Genomic DNA, 21,531 nt, shown 5'->3' with positions numbered 1-21,531 from the left:
ATCAATAAAACTAGGAGCAAATGGAAGTGAGAGTATATTTGTATTAAAGTCCTAATGACGCGACATTCTGAGAGGGGGTGGACTACTACACACTCCTAAAGTCACTATCTGACATCATGAGACTATATGTTGATTGGAAGGTTTTGTGAAAGGAGGTATTATTGCTAATATCTGGATAAATACGTCTTTATCCTCACGATAAGTTATAAAAGGGGAAGTAAGAAAATCAATCCTTCAATAAAAAATAAAGGAGGTGAGATGAAAATAAATAATACATTTATGAATATCCTCCATGAGCACCACATCTGGTAGTGACAGAATAGTCAGGAAAAGTAACGTTTTCTATAATAGTAATAATAAGGTTTCAATAAATAAACCTTTTCTATATATATATTTCTTCAAGTTCTTTTCAATAAAGTCGAGACACTGACTAAAGTAAAGGGTGGAACCTGATGTTGTAAACCAATCGAAAACAGCCGAGAGCAGGCGAGCTACGCCTACTGTACACCTGTCCTTTTATTAAAAAATAAGTAAATGAAATAAAATAGCACAATTATCACACACAAGGCAATTATGGACGAGAAGAGAGGAAAATGAAAACCATTAATATTGGCTCATTAACAAACAAAACAAGGATACTTTTAACTTCAGCTTATTTCAAGAATGTGATACTGTTCGATGTAGCAATGCTTATTATTGTATTGTTGTGAGCTGATTATTGTTTAACCATCTGTTTTTGCTTTAAAATATGAACTGTACTTGCAGTCTGAAGATTTAACGTGACCAAGCAGCTGCCAGTCAAGACGAATCCACAATTCATGTTACAAATAAGGGTCAGGATGAAAGGACTGTGATTGTACACTACAGTTGGCTACTATACTATAAAGAGACACACTTACAGCTTGGATCAGCTGGTAAATAGATTTAAAAGTGGGTCAAATTAAATTAAAACATAGAGCAACAAAAACAACTCACTACTTGATTAAAACAAAACGTCTTGGTCCGCAAAAAAACTTGGAGAACAATCACTTGTTCACAAACAAAACCCTGCTTGTATACCTGTCACAATAACTCCACTGCCAATAGATATTCTGAACATACACATATCATCTGCTTTACATTAACCTCATCCATTAAACACACTTCTGTCGAGCTCCAGATTTAAAGATAATGATTTGACATCAGAAATGACGAACCGCTGATCGTCCCTGCAGTATAAAGACTTCATAAAGTGGGCATGACTTTTAAACCAGACAAGTATAATAGCTTATTTATCTAGTCAATGTGCTCCATTGTCAGACTGAAAGGAGGATATGAAGGATACTCAGGACAAACGGCCACTAACAGGGCTGGATGAAGGACTGATTACGATTAAAAAGACAAGTTGCTTTGATTGAGGGGGGTGATGCTGCTGGTCTCCAGTACTTCAGGTCTAATCTGAGAGAGAGAGAACAAGATAATTCAATTACTTTAAAAGTTAAACACCACAGTTATGTTCAGAATGGATTACTAACATGCTACTTACTACCAAGCAAGCAATAGCCATCATTTTATCATCTCGGTTAACTATAGACCTGATCTAGTCTGGCTATAGTATTTTCTAGCCTTGAAAAATAACTTGCGAGATGTATGATTTTCCATCCTGTACGCAAAGTCAAAAGTGATTACAAGGTGTTTGGATAATTTTTTTTTAATGTTCAAGTTCTAGATGACTAGTCTATTCTTGGGCTATGGTTAGATGTCTATTACAGCCTTGATTTAGCCTAGAAGTCAAGGCTGTGTTTGGACGGCTATTAGACATCTTTTAAACGCAAAATTGCTGGGTAAAAACTGTCCAGTACTACCGTTTAAAAGTTTGGGGTCTATTATTTTAAACTGTAGGGTTGCCTTTATCGGTGTATCTATTTACACCAAGTGCAAATAGCGCGCCTTGTGGGCAAGCGCCATTTACACTAGCTCCGCCCAACAATGCCTGGTTGGGCCACACAAGATTAAAAAAGATGCACGTAACTTCAGTGGCGTAGTGAGTAGAGCATAAGGCTCATGGAACTAGGTTTTGACACGATCGACCCTGGTTCGAATCCGCCTTTTGCCGAGCTCGCTCTTCTCCCTTTTCCCATCACATATCACATCGGAATTTACTTTCAATAAACATGAAGAAAATGTTCTAATGCTGCGTTCACACCAAATGCGAATAGAGCTTCTGGCGCGAGTGATTTCAATGTTAAGTCAATGGAAAGGCGCGCTGACGTGCGTCTGGAGGTCCCGTGGCGCGGAAGGCGAGTTTCGCGCGGCGCGAAGGACGCAAATCCACCTCATTCGCACGTCCAGTTAGCGCGAATGACGCAAATTGGACGCAAATTGAGCGTCTTGCGCGTTACACGTGAATGGTGCTTTTGTGCATTCACACATTTGAAGCGAATTCGCGTCTGACGCCCGAGTTGAATTTTTTTTACTTTGCCGTCAATTCGCGCCACGTTAACCAATCAGGAGCCTGCTCACTGCGGTCACGTGGTAAAGTGACGTGATGAGAAACCCTGCATAATTTAAAAATACAACTTTTGTGTCACAAAATGTAGTTTTAAGACTTTTTCAGGTGATAATGTAGTTGTTTAAAGCTCAAATCTGTGGTTTATTTATAAAGAGAGCGCCTATTTAAAAAAAATAATCTTGTGGTTTTGGAGTTGTGAAATCCAGGCGATCACCGGGCAATCACCGCTCATAACTCCGGCGAGGGCAGCCTTTCCTCGGCTAGTCCTTCTGACGTTTGCCGCTGGCTCTGATGTCCTGTAGTGGTGCATCTTGTGTGGATCTAACGGGCTATCTTTGCTCTCATGAATCTATATTTTGTTGTCTGCCAAATCGTTTTGACTGAGGGCAAAGAGAAGTTTCATAACTTTATATTTTAAGGATATTTAAATATACATGTAGTGAAGATAATGTAGGAGTTGCCTGGACCACATTTGTGTGGCTATTAATGCTTAAAATATATTTTTTATGAAAATTAAATGAGGCAGAGTGGTGTTTTATGACATATTTCTCCTGGAGTGCCTTGAACGAGCGTCAATTTCATTTCAAACACTCGATTTCTACGCGCGTCCAATCCGCCGTGGACGCGCGAATGCATTCAAAATGTTTGCGCGTGAAACTAGACGCGGTAGACGCGATTTTGGCACTCAATTCGCGTTTGGTGTGAACGCGGCATAAAAGTGGAAATAAAGTGCCTAACGAAATGTTTACTAATAATAATAAAAGCATTTATTGGGAAGGGTTAGGGGTAGGTGTAGGGAGGGCTTTTATTGTCCCATTAAGTCGGCATCCATTTAATAATTTTAATAAATATAATAATTTACACTTTATGTTATTATTGCATCCTGTTAATGTACAACAATACTGAGGTGCAAATAGTATGTATCTGTCAAAATAAAGTATAAATAGCATCTAATTACTATTTACACATATTGCAAAGAACTGCTACTATTACATGGTGTAAATAGAATATATCACTATTTGCACTTAGTGCAAATAGCCGCTGCCTTTTTTTATTATTAAAGAAATTAGGGATGCACAATATATCGGCCGATATATGTTCCTTTTTAATGTTATTGTTATTGGCCGATATATTAAAGCCGATAAATAATGGATTATTTCTTACGCTGAGACACTTTAGATGCGCACTGTTCACCATAATGGTTTTTAAATGTCTTGAAATATGACCGGAATCACTTGTTTAAAAAAAAGTAAATACAATTAAGTGCAATATGTGCAGCGCAGGTCTGTCATATAGGCTAGATTAAATTATAATGAGAACATTGTAATTGTGTGCTTGGGACATGGCTTTTAATGGTGAGATTTTTGTTTTTGTAATCATGGTCTCAAAAATTCTATAAAAATTTGGATTTAGATTTATCGGTTATCAGCTTTAGAATATAAAAGAATTATCGGTATCGGACAAAATTTTAATATCGGTGCTTCCCTAAAAGAAATGTGTACTTTACATTTCATGTAAGTGGCATACAGTTATCAACTTGAAAATAAAAATTTTCATTTTTCCTCTTTTTAAAAATTATTCCCTTTTCGCAGTTCAATCAAACAATGAGTCAAAATAGAGATTGTGGCTGTATAATCCATACACAAAATGTGCACACTATATACTGCATGTATACTGCGACATAATTAATGTTAGTATGCCAGTGCAAAGATGCCTATATACCGAGTTCATATACTGGCCCTGCGTCCCAATGTCCATACTATACATCCTAAATAGTATGTGAGATTAGAATAAGTGTGTCCCAAAGCATAGTATGTTGAAAAGAGTAACTCAAAAGTCCCCGGATGGTCTACTATTTCCAGTAGATTTTCGAAGTGTAGATCCGTGTACACTATAAAGGCTAATATTGCCCACAACCCATTGCACTTTGGAGGAGGATTCGGTTCAGAACTACAAACATGAGTGAAAGGTGTTAAACCAACCGTGCGCGACCAATGGTCTGAGGTTTAGATAAAGGTTTGAGTGACTAAGTTTAACCTGATGATAAATATTTATTTAATGTAATCCGTGTTATATTTCATCTGCAATAACAAGGTGGACTTTTATAGAGGTGTGTTTGGCCATTAACTTTTAAATGCATCATTACGCACATTAATATGAGGAGAGTTCTCCGCATGAAAGACCCGCGACTGCAGATCAACGTGCTACTGCATTTCTCTCCGATACGGTAGGAAATTTTATACAATTTGGATGTTAACTGTGACAAGATGATTGACAGGCCAGTTTACGGTGACAGGATGCGACAGAGAGCAAAGATGCAATTGTATGAAGTAATAGTATTGTCTTTTGCTACACACTCAAAACTATGTACTTTTTCTTCACAAAAAGAGTACATACTTTTAGGACGTAGTATAAATAGGCGAATTGAAACGCAGCATTAGAAATATTACATTATTTTTCAGTTCTCAATTGCAGTGTTAGATAAATGACGTTAGGGGGCGCTAAAGATTGTGAATTACCTTTATGAACAGCAGCATCCAGAAACACAGAACAGCCTCAGTCTTCAAGAGCCACCATGCCTTTCACTGGATCCTTCACTCTCATCTGAAAAACAATAATGGAGAAAGATGCATGTGTACATAAAGTGAAATACTCCTTGCAGAATATGGAAGGGGGGCTAAAGGTGTCGCTTATCCTGATTTTTCATATCATCTGGGAGATTACGGAGCACTTGTGGGAGTTAGATAGTTCAACCAAAAATATGTAAAAATAAATGTATCCATCCATTATAAAAGTGCTCCATACGGCTCCGGGGGGTTAATAATAGCCTTCTGAAGCGAATCAATGGGGTTTTTTAAAGAAAAATGTCCATATTTAACACGTTATAAAGTAAAATATCTAGCTTCTGGCCTTCCTTATTCAACAATGTAACTCTGATTGTATTCGTCTGAAAGAAGAATGCCATATACACCTAGGATGGCTTGAGGGTGAGTAAATCATGGGGTAATTTTCATTTTTGGGTGAACTATCCCTTTAAGGAGGAGACACTGATTTCTGGGATAGTCCTGTAAAGTGTGAGAAACTAGGGATGCTGCCAATACATGACGTCACTCATTCCCCGGACGGCACCTGAGATCATTGAACTGTGACCTGCTCCACTCTGCTGCCCCTTTTGTTCACAGCGACTGGACCTCATTATGAGCTACATTCAATTATTCATCTGCCTTGTTACATATAATTGTCTTTGTACTGTGGGAAAATGTGTGGCGGGTCGAAGGCGACACTCAAGCAACAGAACATAAACAAAAACTCAATCTCACAACAAATGAATTCAATTGTCAGTACTCTTCTGTTAAATTCTACAACAAAAATATCTCAAAGCAATTTGCTCATTATAGGTTAATCAGCTAAAATGTATCATTACCATATCAAGCCTAGTTCCAACTGAGCAACAGAGATGAGGGATGATTTTAAAGTGGACAAAGACAGTGTGAATGTAATTCTGCTGGAGGGCATCTCATCTGACCTCATCCAGTTCCCTCCTGGTCTCGTCCTCCATTCTGCGGATGTCGTCCATGTTCAGCTCGATCCATTTATCAATCCAACAGAACAGCTGCCGATGGAAATTAGTGAACAAGCGCTTCTCTTGCTGTTAAAGGAAGAAGGTACAACGTTCATTTTGGAAGATGAATTTTGTGTAGTTCTATCTGAAGTCCACAAGATGTCATGAAAAGCCTATTTAAAGTCAGCATGAACTGGGGATCAAAATGTTGACATCGATACATTTGGAAAAACTGCCATATAGATATTTTTAATATCATCTCATCATTTGGCAGCAGGTATATTAGGCTGCTGTCACTTTAAGACCTGACGGACGGATCCATTATGCTGTTACACATGTGTGTTTACGTTCACTAACACATAACTGACTGTTTTCATGAATACTCGCCAAAAACGGCATTTTGTCTTTTTTTTGTGTGTGTGTGTGTTTGACTGTTCAAGGACAATATACAGCATAAGCAACAAAAAAGAACTAAATTTAGTGCCGAGATGCGGCTTTATGTGCGCACACTTTTGGGTGTGAGCACAAAATCTGCGGGAATTAGTCAAATTATGCGCAGTCACACGCCGAAATTCAAGCCCTGTAACACCAACAATATTCATCTGGAGCAAATTAAGTGAGTGAGTGAGGGGAAGTGGGACTATTTAACGTCTGGGAAGTGATTCCGATATTTCAGTATCGATATGTATCGAAAAATCTATATTTTTGACAACACTGCATTGTACTTAGTTTATTGTTTAAGATGCCTTTTTAAAAGATTATATATATATACATGTGTGTGTAATTTATTAATGTGATGCAAAGCTGAATTTAGATTTTACATTATCTAAATTCACATGATCTTTAGTGTCACATGATCCTTTAGAAATCATTCTAGTATGCTGATTTGATACTCAAAAAACAAAATTTGTATTATTATCAATGTTGAAAAAAAAGTGATAAATTGTTTTCAGGATTATTTGATGAATGGAAAGTTCAAAAGAACAGCATTTATTTGAAATATAAATATTTTACCACATTATAAATGTCTTTATTGACACTTTCGGTCAATTTAATAGCTGTTCTTACAGAATAAAATTATTTCTTTAAAAAAAATCTTACTGACCCCAAAACCTTTCATTGGTAGTGTAGATCAATGTGGTTTGGATCAGGTTGGTAAACATCAGATTTTGTATGGTAAAATTGCTGCCTGTCTGAACAAAGCCTATAGGCCCTATCATACACCCGGCGCAATGTGGCGTAAGTGTTTTTTGCTAGTTTCAGCCCAACGTAGTTATGATGTCCAGTGCCACGTTGTTTAAATATCAAATGCACTCGCACCCATTTGTTCACCCATGGGCGTGCTGGTCTGAAAACGAGGTGTGTTCAGGCGCATTGTTGGCGTGTTGCTATTTTGAGGCAACTGAAAACGACTGCACCATTGACCAACAAAAACAGTATTTTTTGTGTTATTTAAAGGCCACATTAGAAATATGTGCCTATAGGTGGGAGCACAACGCATGTACACACACACAGCAGCACACAAACAAATTTAAATATTAAAAATAATAGGATTCCTCTCTGGAGAAGCGTTCAGTCTTTCCGCTCGCAAATTCCGCCATGGTGCAAGCGCAACTGGCTTTTAAAGGGAATGGGAGATGAGACTCTGATCGGTTTATTGCACGTTACGCCCAAAACACACCCATGACTCATTAAGAGACTAGGTACAACCCTTTTGGACCATGCGCCTGACGCGCCGACTATTTCTTTCCGTCGTTAAACTAGCAAAAGTGGATTCGGACACGCCCTGAGTGCACCTGCGCTTCAGACCATGCGCTCAGATTGTTTAAATAGGGCCCTATATGACAAGCGGGGGAAAAAAGAAAGTCCTTAAATATGATTTCATTTTAATTTCACTAAGTTTCACACACTGACCTTCTGAATGAAGTTTTCCACTTTGTTTTGCAGGCCCCACCACTTGAACTTGACAGTAACCAGTTTGTAGGCACACATGTGTGGGCAGTCTGTCTTTTTAGGTAGTTCTTTCTACACAGATCCAAAATCCATTAAGCATTTGTATATCATTTCCCACTAATAAGCTTCCCACTCATACATCAAGCATGCACTTACTACATTTACACACATTTTAAACACGTAAACAGCCATTTAGGGTGCTTTTAGATACCTTCCAATCCGGACCGAGCGGCCCTCTTCCGGTTTTTACAGACTTATACTTAGTGGGGTCTTCCTCTGGTTTATAGTCCTACAGAGAGATAACACTGATCATATTAGAAAGTAACTGGAGAAGGTAAGTATTTTATCTAACTGAAGCTCACCTTTGGCTCCACCTGACTTCGGTCTGCGATGTCTATGTACACCACATCCACCTTCTTCCAGGTGTCTGGGTCTAAACCGTGAACCTATACAGATGAACGAGGAGAACAATAGTGTCAGGTTTTACACAAAACTGTGGCGTTCACACAAACGGCATACGTTACAATACTCACATTATCCTGCTGTCCCATGTCAGGTTTGTGCCACGTCTCGATCTTGATGAGGAAGTTTTCTTTCATATACTCATTCTAAAGACAGGGATAATCAATGAACAAACTGATAAAACTATAATTGATCAACAGACTTCAGTTTAGAGTGACTGCATTGACGTCTGTCCTCTCTCCTTTCACTGCAGATAAAGTTACTGTCTTGTCTTTCACTCAAACAGCGAGTGTTTATATGTGCTTGCGCTGTACATCTACATGTTTAACGTGTTTGTTCATTCATATAGTAAGTGTGTGTATACTTGTGAACAGTGCATACTTACAGTGATTACTGAAGCGATGCAGGACAGACATTAGAAAAAAAGATGATATAAATTAGACCATTTCTGTTCAAGAAAACCGCACATCTCATTTGTGACCCTGGACCACAAAACCAGTCATAAGTCGCACGGGTATATTTGTGGCAATAGCCAACAATAAATTGTATGGGTCAAAATTATTGATTTTTCTTTTATGCCAAAAGTCATTAGGATATTAAGTAAAGATCATGTTCCATGAGGATATGTTGTACATTTCTTACCGTAAATATACAAAACATTTAATATTAGTATATGCATTGCTATGGACTTCATTTGGACAACTTTAATGGGGATTTTCTCAATATTTAGATTTTTTGCACCCTCAGATTCCAGACTTCCAGACCAAATATTATCCTATCCTTACAAACCATACATCAATGGAAAGTTTATTTATTCACTCAATTTAAAAAAAATTACTCTCAAGACTGGTTTTGTGGTCCAGGGTCACATTTAAGATTGTTCCTATTTTAAGTCCATATGCAAATAATATCCATAACCAAACTCAAGATTGGTCCCATTCGGACTGTGAATAATTTCTCATAAATTCTCATAATCACTTTGTTGTCATAATTGTGAGAAACAATGAATCTCAATAATGATTTCTGTTCGATTAAACACTCTAAAAATGTTTTAAATTTCAGGTTTTTTTTTTTTTTTTGCGATTCTATATTTTAAAGCAGACTTGAATACACAATTTGAAATACTAAAAGTCAGCATTCAATTAAAATTGACCCTATAAATGCATGTTATTAATCTTATTGTAAACGTTTCATCCACGTATGTTTCACTTTTTAATTTTGACATTGTAATTTTGAATCAAAATGATCTCCTCAACTCAAAATCAGCAACCAATTAATTTTCTTTTCCAAAAATCCTTTAAACTCCCAACATGGAAGAAAAGATCCCTTGCTACTACAATTTCATTCAACTTTAAGATATATTATTTCCTATTTTTACATGAATATTTCTGAAATGTCATATTTATTCCTGGAACAGATATTTGGACCTTTTCTTGTGAAGGAAATGTAGAAGCTGGAGCTTAATTGAATACCTCTGACGCACTACAATGTTACTGTATCTGTAGACACCTTGACTTGGACAGATGGCTGGACACATTTTTTTCTAACAACTTACAGATTAGAGGACAATTGGCCAATAATGATATCGGACAAATAGCTTTGTTATTTAATATTTGAGATACTATTGAATTATTCAAAAATGCATTACTACTCAATATTTGCCCTACAGTTTATTCAAAAGCAAAACTGTAGACTGTAGATTAGAATTTCTTTTGAGCACTGCAACCAGATTTACAAATATCTTGAACACACTTCAGCAAATGGGGAGTCTGCAATGGATGTTGCTGTGTGAATGATGTGAAGGGAATGTGTCAGTATAATCTCAGTTTCCTGTGCTGTAACTCCACTCCTTCTCAGCTCAAACAGTGAATTATTCAGTGCCTGAGACACAGATAGGAAGACATAATAATAAGAAAGCAAGAGGAACAAAGAGCAAAGATATGTAGTGTGTGTGTGTTACCTGTGCGGCAGTATGGGTAGGCGTTCCAAGCTTTCTCGTGAATGTTCAGTGCTGATGCTGGTGCAAGCATTCGTACAAACGATGGGACTTTACTGAAAAAGCAAAAATGCATATGAGATGCAGAACGTTAAAGGGGTGTCTTCTCCAAAATATTGCTCTGTTTGCTTGAGGAATTTAACCAGATCAACATAGCAACAGTGGCTCAACCAATGGTGTGTGTTTGGGGTGGGGCTATCTGTTTGTTTGACCAATAACAGACAAGGGGAGTGTCCAGAGTTGACATGTCTGCTTATTATAAGCAACTTTGGGCTTGTTTTTTTTTTTCATTTATAGTCATTTATAGATTTTGGCAGTCGCATGTTGTGTTTTTTGGTATGACTACCAGTACCGTTGCTCACCATACGCAGAGTGCGGTTTGCGTAGGGCACCAACTCCCAGGGTGGGCAGCATCTTTGTTTCTCAAAAGATAATATATGAATGCAGTAAGCACACGCAACACCATTTACACATCTGCCCTGCCCCAACTTTCATGTTGCCAAGGAAGAGACAAAAGCGAAAAAAAATAATTACAATAAAAAAAAGCCCAAGATGAATCTTGTACATTCAGGTATGTCTTTAACTTTATATTTTTGGCTATTGAAGTTAAGGGGTGAGATCAATCAAACATGTTTAACGCCGATAATAATTTGACCACGAAATGCAATATGTCAAATTGCAATATGCCAAAAGAATGAACAGAGCCTCTGCTTTTAAACAAAAAACAAAATTCTTATATCTTAAAGGCACAATATGTAAGATTTTTGGATTAAATTATCCAAAATCCACTAGAACAATGTTATATATTTTGTTGATTTGTGTACTTACATTATCCCAAATGTTTCCAAGAATGTTTAAATCCAGAGAAATAAGCTATTTTAACCAGAACACGGACAGTGCATTGCCTATCAATGACATCATACCTCGGTTAACCTTGTTTTATTTTGTAGAAACCATGGAAACACCAAAGACGCTTTAATATGTTATGTGTTTTATTAGACAGGTGAGCAACCGCCCTCCTGCGTACTTCTGCTCAATTTTCATTTTTCTTCAGTACTCCGTCTGGGATTGCGGTATATTCTCTGGTTTTCTCCGGTCAAATTTTAACCGGCGAACAGAAGGAGTGGCTGAGAACGATGACATTGATGTCGTGCGCTAGTTTGAGATGACATACGTCACAACCAAACGTTAGCGATTATGGCAGATCCAGTGTGGCTCTGGGCAGATCCAATAGTTTCAAACTTCAACAGAGTACCCGTCTTCAAGGAAGTTAATGCTTGTCAATGGAGAGTGGCCAGACTCTCTGTACAGATTAAGGGTGCGTCTCAATCAGCTCCCTAGTTCAGTAGTCAGGGCACTGATTAGGGAATCAGCCCATTGACTTATGTCATGATCAGTGCCCTGACTACTGAACTAGGGAGCTGATTGAGACGCACCCTCAATGTACGAAAGTCTGGTAGGACCAGGCTAGTTTGGATACGTTCTTTGACAGAAAACGAATTATTTTTATATAGCTCAACTGTAACGTTTGCTCTAATGAAGATGAAGGTAATTAGAAGGTAATTAGAAGGTATAACAATGTTTAATAGATGATTCCAAGATATCAGCCAACATGCGAAACAGTGTGCACATAGCACAGAAAATAACAGACAAAACAGCTGTGATGATAGTTAGTGTCCATGGTGACTGATGAGTGGCGGGAATACGGAACACGTGATGACTGAAAACCAAAACAAACATGACTGTGACATCAACACAGTTAGCTATTGATCTAGCTTACTGCTGTGTCTCATAGTAGCCGCAAACACACAGAGAAGCATAATAACATAACTTTCAACACACTTAAATGTATCTAATATGATAAAACAGCGCTGTGTATGCATGACAGGAAGAAGCGGAAGCGGTCGTCTGCGGCGTAATAAAAGCTCAGTGAAATCAAGGCGTCATCAAGCTACGTCTTTGTTTTGAAAAAGCGAATTACATATTGTGGCTTTGCATAATTTTTATTATCAACACTTGAATGTGGGTAAGTTTCATAAAAACATTTTGAGCAAAAAGCTGAGAGAACCGCGTTTTGTCTCCCAAACTTAGTTAATAAAACATTATTTATTGAACCCACAAAATAACTGTAACCATTTTGCCATCGAAAGTAATCTGAAGTTGTTTCAGCACGTTCATGCTATTACAAGCTGCTTTTGATTTAACGTTAGGGAATGTCTTAAATAATAACATTTAGAGGGCAAATAAAGTGGCTGGAGTTTGTGTCTGATGAGTTTTGAGGACAATGAAATCGTTCATTTATGCAAGTGGTGCTGTGATGTGTGTTTTGGTCTTTGAATAACATGCCAGGGAAGAATGTAGGAAGTTTTTAATGGGGCTAGAAACGGTTCAAAGAATAAAAGTGATCCATGTTTTTGGCAGAACATAATGGAACTGGAACAAAATCCCTTATAAAGGAATGCCTTATGCAGACTGCGTGATGTGTATATGTCCCACCACTCAAAACCACGGGTTGCTTATTAGGCCTGGTTGCTTATTTTGGGCTTGTTTTTCAAGACCAGATCGCCTATTTCTCTAGCAAAACTTGGCAACACTGGGAGGAAAAGTCGAGCACCCAAATGACAAAATAAACAGGATAATTTTTAATAAACTTGTGAAAGATAAAATTCATACTGGTTTATTGGAACGATGCAAACCTATTTTTTAGTGCAATATTTTAACATTAGCACATTTTATTAATACACTCATGTGTCTGGGTGTGTGTAAGTGTGAGTACCTCTGCAGGTGGTAGATTTTGTGTGTGTACTGTCCTTTCTCTCCATCTTTCTCGTAGGGTTCGTTCTTCAACACCTCCACACCCTCTCCTCCACCCGTCTCGTTCTTACTGGCCTCCGCTACGGAGTACAGCTGCCCGACCTGATACTGTAAGACACACAGAAATACATTCCACAATCTTAATAAACATATCTGCATTCAAATATGAGTTATATTTCAACACTTTTGTCTATTAATCCTGGTTTCTCCTGTTTATCATTCTGTCTCTCTCTCTCTCTCTCTCTCTCTCTCTCTCTCTCTCTCTCTCTCTCTCTTTGTGTGTGTTTCCCTCCTCTTCTGTTAATCTATGCTGAATAAACACAGATTGTTGGTCAAAGAACAATGGCCTCTTTCATATCTTAATCACATTTAATCCTGTAGAGGACATAGTTAGAAGAACATAAACACAAATACACACACACATGCAGAGCAGCACAATACAGAGTAAACACTGCAAAAAGACTCTAAAAATAAGCACAGACACAGATGAATGATAAAGGAATGTGAGTTTGCAGTCTGCATTGATTGTTATGCAATATAAATACAGCAAAATAGCTGCAAGAAACATCTTGCGCATAACAACAACAAAAATACAAACCAAGCGAACAGTTTAGTCCAATTCCTGAACAAATAAACTGTTATGAACTGGTTCTTTTTATTGAATCTATACAGCACGACCAGTGTAGTCTAATGAGATCTGTTCCGAATGACACCTTTGAGCAGGTTTCTAATGAATAGTTCATGAATCACGCGTAGCGTCGGTTCTGGCTCACGTTAGTCAAGCTCGCATCAGCTGACTGTCAGATGATCACGTCTACCTATAGGAATACGACGTCTATCACAGCATACATATATAAGCTCCTTCAGTGCTATCAGCAGCTATAGCGTTTTTCCAGAGCTCATCTGCCCTCCTCCATCGCCAGATTCTCCTCTCGTCCAGTCAGGATTTGGTACTCTGATTCCCCTTGAATCAGACTAAATTACCGAATTATTTTGTACATTTCATTATATGTTGGTTCTGTTTACTGTAAGGAAAGTTATCGCTGCTCTCCCTGCTCTTATCCATGCTGGACTGCATGGATGCGCAGGGAATTCTTGCCCAGAACAGAACCATACCGCAAATCCAAACTTTATGCTAATAGGCAACCAATCATCTTTGACAATAATGGTCCTGACAGAAATACATGTTATATATTTTGAATCCTGCACTGAACTGAATCCATCAGAGCAGTTAATGCATCAACATCTGACTCACTTTCTGAAAAAAAAGTTATAATTTTCGGTGTATGAAATATTTTTGTGTCAGAATCACATAATCAGCCAACTGACTGATTTCCATAACATATTGGGCCCTATCATACACCCGGACAGGTGTGACGCAAGTGTTTTTTGCTAGTATCAGCCCGACTCAATTATCATTTTCACATCCAGCGCCATGTTGTTTAAATTGCAAATGCACTTACGCATTATGATAAATAGCGAATCCACCATGGCGCGAGTGCAACTGGCTTTTAAAGGAATGAGAGATGAGACTCTGATTGGTTTATTGCACGTTATGCCCAAAACACACCCATGACGCATTAAGAGTCTCATTAAGAGACTAGTCAAGTCAACTTTATTTATATAGCGCTTTTAACAATGTAGATTGTTTCAAAGCAGCTTTACAGTGTTAAACAGGAAAATAATGCAGCATAATTTTATTCAGCTGTATAGCCATTCTGGAGAAAACGCTGATGTCATCAGTTCATTTCAATTATCATACAGTGACAGTGTGGGCTTTAGATCAATAATTAGATCAGTAATTTAGTTTATATGGTTAATTTAGTTTATTAATTAGATTTATTTCGATGTTTAGTTGAAAAAATTAGTGTCCCCAACCCTTTTGGACCATGCGCCTGGCGCGCCGACTGTTTTTTCTGACGTTAAACTAGCAAAAGTGGATTCGGACACGCCCTAAGTGCACCTGCGCCATGCGCTTCAGAACATGCGCTCAGATCGTTAAAATATGGTCTATAAAGTGCTGTTGATACTACTGCCACTAATTTTCAATTTGAAAAAAATTAAAATTGTCATTAATTACTCACCCTCATGTCCCGTAAGACTTTTGTTCATCTTTGGAACACAGATTAAGATATTTTTTATGAAATCCGAGAGCTCTCTGTCCCCTCCATAGACAGCAATGTTATTACCACTGTCAAGGCTCAGAAAGGTAGTAAAGACATTGTTAAAATCATCCATGTGACTCCAATGGTTCAACCTTAATGTAATGAAGCAACGAGAATACTTTTTGTGTGCAAAAAAAACCCCAAAATCATGTTGCTGTTCACGTAGTAAACACAGTGCAGCGATTCCGGGTTCTACGTCAGAAAACTGAAAAATAAGGTTATTTATTTTACTTTTTTTCATTTTGCACACAAAAAAAATGTTGTTGCTTCTCGTCGCTTCATAAAATTAAGGTTGAACCACTGGAGTCACGTGGATGATTTTAAAGATGTCTTATACCTTTGTGGGCCTTGAAATTGGTAATTAAATTGCTGTCTATAGGGGGGTCAGAAAGTTCTTGGATTTCATCAAAAAAATCGTAATTAGTGTTCTGAAAATGAACTAAAGTTTTAAGGGTTTGGAACGACATGAGGGTGAACAATTAATGACATTTATTTTAAAATAATCTGCAAAAGATGCAACTGAATCGGAGATGTAGACATCACTAAAGCATTCTTTAGAAATGGGGGGGGGGGGGGGGGGGGTCGGGGCTGGAAATGGGGGGGTGAGTCCAAGGAGTGAATTTCAAGAGGGGATGGAGTTCCAGTTCAAAACGTAGAGGATTTCCATCATTTATCCACGTAATAGCCTCCAAACATTATTTCATACATAAATATATTGGGGCTTTCTGCATCTATGGTTAAAAAATATAAATATAAATATAAATATCTCCAACTAGGGTACCCTCGGCGAGTCTCTGCCATTTCCCCCACTACCAACAATAAATGTGAGCTTAATTATAAAAAATGCTTAAATAAAACCAATCATTAAAAAACAGCATTCACACTATACACTGCAAATGCCCTCTAAATTTGAATGGGCATGACAATATAAAAAGAGAAAATCTGCAGATAGTAAAATGAGTCTATTGTGAGGTAGATGTGTTAAACTGAGTGATTTAGTGTCCTGACACACACATGTTCAGTGTCAGCAGCCTCCACTTACAGTCTGAGCTGAGCCAGCAGCAGAGATTCAGCCTCCAGAATCTTACCTAGAAACAGCCCCACTGTCTAAATGCGGGTATTCCTCCCTAAACACAATGCCCATCACACATAAGTGTATGTGTGAGAGAGAACGGGAGAAAGAAAATGACGACACAGAGCAGACTGCCTATTCCTACCAGTTATAGAATGGAGTGAAAGAGAGAAAAGGAGGAGACAGACAGACAGACAGACAGACAGACAGACAGACAGACAGACAGACAGACAGACAGACAGACAGGTAGGTAGGTAGGTAGGTAGGTAGGTAGGTAGGTAGGTAGGTAGGTAGGTAGGTAGGTAGGTAGGTAGGTAGGTAGGTAGGTAGGTAGGTAGGTAGGTAGGTAGGTAGGTAGGTAGGTAGGTAGATAGATGCTCCCTGGCATGCTCCCTGTGTAGTGCGTGGAACTGTGCGTGTGGTTCTGTATCTACATGCAGTGTCATCATTGCTCTACCAATCAGAGGCTTCGTCTCTCCTCTCCTCTCAACCAATCAGAGGCCAGTAGCAGTATGCGTCACTTTGCAGCACTCCAACCTACATCACACATCATCATCCCACTCACTCTGCAGACCACACACACACACATAGCATCGGACAGGGTCTCGTCTGCAGCGGATGTGCTATTTTTTGTATTTGTGTGCCATATATCTATTTTTAAAGTAACACTGCATAAAAGTGTCATCTTTGTGATTGAGCAGCATGTGATGTGTGTAGACTATTGGAGAGTCTGGTTAAGCCCTGATTATAGTCCACTGATGGTGATGGACAGGCTAAAAGATATGAACTCAGACTAATCGACAGGCTAACAGACAGAAAGGATGTCTCACGTGCCAACATGCCTACAATGAAAGACAGCTTTGTGTGTGTGCGTGTGCGTGAGTATGTGTGCGTGTGCGTGTGTGATTCTAAACAGGAAGAGGAAAAAAGAGGGGAGTGTCACAAGGGGGCATAAACTGCCCAGCTGCCCCCTTAAGCAAGTAAGCTTTCTTAATCCATCATTCCCTGTTGAATGAATGGACTCCAGGAATAGTACTTTGCCCTCTTGCTTTAACCATCATCCGCCAAATAAAACGTGTCTTTAAGGCTTCTGAAAGAAGATGAAGGATCAAGGCTTTAATTCGCATGAGCTTATCTGACAAGAGCTGCTCTCTGCTCTCAGTGTTTAAAAAAATGTGCCAGTCATTGTCGTTATTTATTTCTATCCGCAACCATGAAGACTAATGACCAGTGGTGATTCTGGAAATTTTATGAAGATGGGGGGTACAGATGGTCAAAATTTGCAGCAAGAGGCCAAATTAATATGTCATGAATCTTTGTTCTTGAAATGTGGATTGAAGATCTCATCCGTTTTATTTTCTCCTCAAGCTATCTAAGAAACTTTATTTACCTAATATCTCTATTTCTCTAATATTTTTTCATTTAAATCTAGTCTTCAATCCATTATATATAAAAATAAACATATTTTAAGAGAAATAAATAAAACAAACCGTTTTGGGCTTTAAGGGCACTATTCTAACGATCTGAGCGCATGGCGCAGGTGCACTTAGGACGTGTCCGAATCCACTTTTGCTAGTTTAACAACGAAAAAAAACGGTCTGCGCGTCAGGCGCATGGTCCAAAAGGGGTGTACCTAGTCTCTTAATGAGTCATGGGTGTGTTTTGGGCGTAACGTGCAATAAACCAATAAGAGTCTCATCTCCCATTCCCTTTAAAAGCCAGTTGTGCTTGCACCATGGTGGATTCGCTATTTATATGGCCGAATATAGACGCCCTCAACCTGACAAGTCAGTTTAAATTCATGTGTGTATTGCCACGATTGGTTAAATAATTAGAGTTAGTTTAAATTCATGTGTGTATTGCCATGATTGGTTAAATAATTAGCCAATTTCATTCGTCATTACTGCAAATAGGCAATTCTGATACATGCAATGACTATTCATTATTAGATAGACATTTTAATTTTTATGTACACAATAATAATCTCTTACATTGTAATCCTTATATTTTTTTATATTTGGCATGTTTGTGTGCGGCTGTGTCCCTGTGTGTATAATAAGTGGAGTGCACGCGCATTGTGCACCCGCCTATAGGCGCATACTACTAACACGGCCTTTAAATAAATACAAAATTACTGGACGTGAAAATGATAACTGCGTCGGGCTGAAACTAGCAAAAAACACTGATGTTGCACCTGGCGTCGCATTGCACCGGGTGTATGATGGGGCCCTTAAGGTCCTTTCACACTGGACGCGATTTTGACGCGTGAATAATTTGCGCGATGGTTTTATTTTTTGATCAGCTGTTTGTGTAATGAGAGCTTCCACACTGAACGCGAATGTGCTGCGGCGAAAAAAACATTTATTTTTTCCGTTTCGAAGTCTTAAACCAATGACATGCAAGGAAACAAAGGTGACAAAATGTCCAGTTGATGTCACTAGCCATTCAATCAACATTAACCTTTGCCAGGTATCGCATTTCTCACGAGATTACAGCTGTAGTTGTGTTTACAGCTGTATAGATGCAGCTGTGTTTGCCCACTATAGGCTACAGATTACGATATTATTATCAATATGTAGATTTTTTTCTAACCTAATTCTGTCCGCGACTATAGAAAGTGAATGTGTTTCCGTCAGTACGACTGTGGCACTTAAATGTTTACATTGTGACTCAACTGGAAACATAGCTGGAAACAGAGCTGCTCCGGATCGATTGGTTCCTGAAGTGTGTGGTTTGTCTCGTCAGATGACGTTCATTTAAATAAAATGAAAAGCTCGTCTCCACTGAATGATGAAGTGTCCGTGTTTTCTCAGCTGTCGCCGCGAATGTTTTGGAATGTTGGAGCTCTGAAACTTCGCAAACTCGCGTCGCGGCTGATGTGAATGGTTTTGACGCGAACTATTCGCACATGAAATATTCGCTTTTTCCGCTTAGATTTTTCATTACGCATCCGGTGTGAAAGGGTCTTTACTCTCATTATTTGACTATTTTAGTTAGTTGTGCCAGTAGGTGGCGACAAGTGATTGTGATGAGTTTGAATCATTCAGTCAAACGATTCGTTCAAAACCATGATTTGTTTAGGACAGAAATGAATGGGTGTGTTCCATTCGACAGGGTCCCTACGCACTGTTCACTGCTCCCTACTCCCTGAGCACGGTATATCAGTTGAAGTGGACTTCGCTGACAATAATCGCTCATTTGGGACGCCCTGCAACGTCATCAAAGAAAGGCAAAAACGCAAAGATGGGGTTGTGATATAACATGAATTAATATTGTAATTAACTTTAACTTTTTTTTACCATATAATAAGCATATACAATTACAAAACACACAGTATGTATCTAAAAAATATAATCAAAACATTGTCCATTAGTTTGATTAGTTTACATATACCTGTTTTGACTATGAACAGATTTGAAGCTGCACCTGTCATTCAATATGAAAATACATTTTGATTTGGTTAACTATGTAGCTATAAATGTATTCTTATTCTTAATCTAGTTCTTTGTAGCGGTCTAATCTCGTGCGCTTTCTTTTCCAAGCGCAGCTGCATAGTAAACATTCTTGAGATAAATAAAGTGAAATATAAGACAGCCGTCAGCTGCTTCTCAACACTTTTAATGTGTTTACATATTCATGAAATAAAATATGCGAATGTTACAGTTATTGCCATAACCATTCATAAATACTGTAGTTTGTATATTAACTATGAACACTTAACAATAATAACACTTCGTAGTCCACTTACGGTCGAATGGAACGCACCCAATGAGTAAGCCATTGAATCATTCACTCAACCAATTTGTTTGAACTCTTTCCCCACCAGCGTTTTTTTTTTTTTTTCAAAGTCGCCAGACACCACCAGTGTTTTTAACCATTTTCACAAAAATGTCATGGCCCCCAGAATATTTTGTTGTATTAATTTCTGAACATGCAATATATCAAAAGAAAGAACAGGTCATTTTTTTTATTCTAGCTTCAGGCATTCTTTTTTTATCAACACTTGAATGTGGGTAAATGTCATATCTCGTCCTCGGTCGACATTTCATTCAGTAACATTTGGCAGTTTGGATTTATATGCTGTTTAATGTTGATGATTGCGTTATTTTACATATGCATACGATTACATATGCTATCGCTTGTTTCTGCATCTTCTTCGCATGTGTTTTGACAAGGAGACTCAGTACTCTTTCAGAAGATGTCATAGCGCCCCCTACCGTATAAAAGTGATAACACAGAAAGCCGGAAAATTACATCAATGGGGAGGAAGCGTTTTCTCACAAATTATGGACATTTTCATCAATGGTGGGGAAAGAGTTAAAATTGTCATGTAAAGTGATTGAGTAAACCGCTCAATTCATGTGGATTAGTTTTACAATCTCTTTATGAACTTTTATACGGTAGGGGGCGTCAACTCTTTTCGAACGTCAAAGTGGTAGTTGTCTTACGAGTTTTGAACAACATGAGGGTGAGTAAATGATGACACAACATTTTTGGATGAACTATCCCTTTAAAGGATAATTTTCTGGGAAAGGGCCACTCAAGCAGCCAGTCATATTTAGCTGATATCCGTAAACGTTTCAACAATAACAGTCATTACTCTGACAGAAAATACACCGATCAATTAAAATGAAACTAGATATGTTCACCCACCCTTGGTTCATTCAACTCAATTTGAATCCAATCTGCTCAACATCCATTTAATTGTCTTAATGAATTCAATGCAATGCAATGCAAAGGTCTTTTTTAACATTTTAAACTCCCATTGTGTGCTAGGAGGAGGCTCTGACCTGACGGGACTTATATTAAAATGTCTCGTCCTAGACATATTTTATGTGACAGAACTAATTATAATCTAAATGGATCTTGGCTGACGGTACTTTTTTTGCAGAATATGCTGAGGTATGTAAAAACCAGAGCAGATGAAAAGAGGGGCTTCCAACCCTTTAATTTGCCTAATCCAGCCCAGAGAGAGGGTTTGTCCCCCAGGGCAGATCCCACCTGCACATTTAGGTC

At 38.2% G+C, this 21,531-nt stretch overlaps 1 protein-coding gene across 1 annotated transcript in view; it reads right to left on the bottom strand.

Annotated features, from left to right (window-relative positions):
* Positions 1-5,047: 5,047 nt before the first annotated feature.
* The window catches only part of pitpnab (phosphatidylinositol transfer protein, alpha b), a gene marked incomplete at its 3' end in the record, with an annotated part of 33,305 nt that continues 16,821 nt past the window's right edge, over positions 5,048-21,531 (bottom strand). Inside the window, exons 3-11 of the mRNA XM_079803789.1 lie at positions 13,241-13,386; positions 10,429-10,520; positions 8,854-8,861; positions 8,540-8,614; positions 8,369-8,452; positions 8,218-8,295; positions 7,968-8,078; positions 6,018-6,140; positions 5,048-5,095 (exon numbers count right to left, since the gene is read on the bottom strand). Of these exons, the coding sequence (XP_079659915.1) occupies positions 5,048-5,095; positions 6,018-6,140; positions 7,968-8,078; positions 8,218-8,295; positions 8,369-8,452; positions 8,540-8,614; positions 8,854-8,861; positions 10,429-10,520; positions 13,241-13,386 (765 nt within the window). The remainder of the gene's footprint in view (positions 5,096-6,017; positions 6,141-7,967; positions 8,079-8,217; positions 8,296-8,368; positions 8,453-8,539; positions 8,615-8,853; positions 8,862-10,428; positions 10,521-13,240; positions 13,387-21,531) is intronic.

The sequence above is a fragment of the Gobio gobio genome (genome assembly GCF_949357685.1).
Source record: "Gobio gobio genome assembly, chromosome: 22".
Classification (NCBI taxonomy): Eukaryota; Metazoa; Chordata; class Actinopteri; order Cypriniformes; family Gobionidae; genus Gobio; species Gobio gobio.
This window is presented reverse-complemented; position numbering and strand designations above follow the sequence as displayed.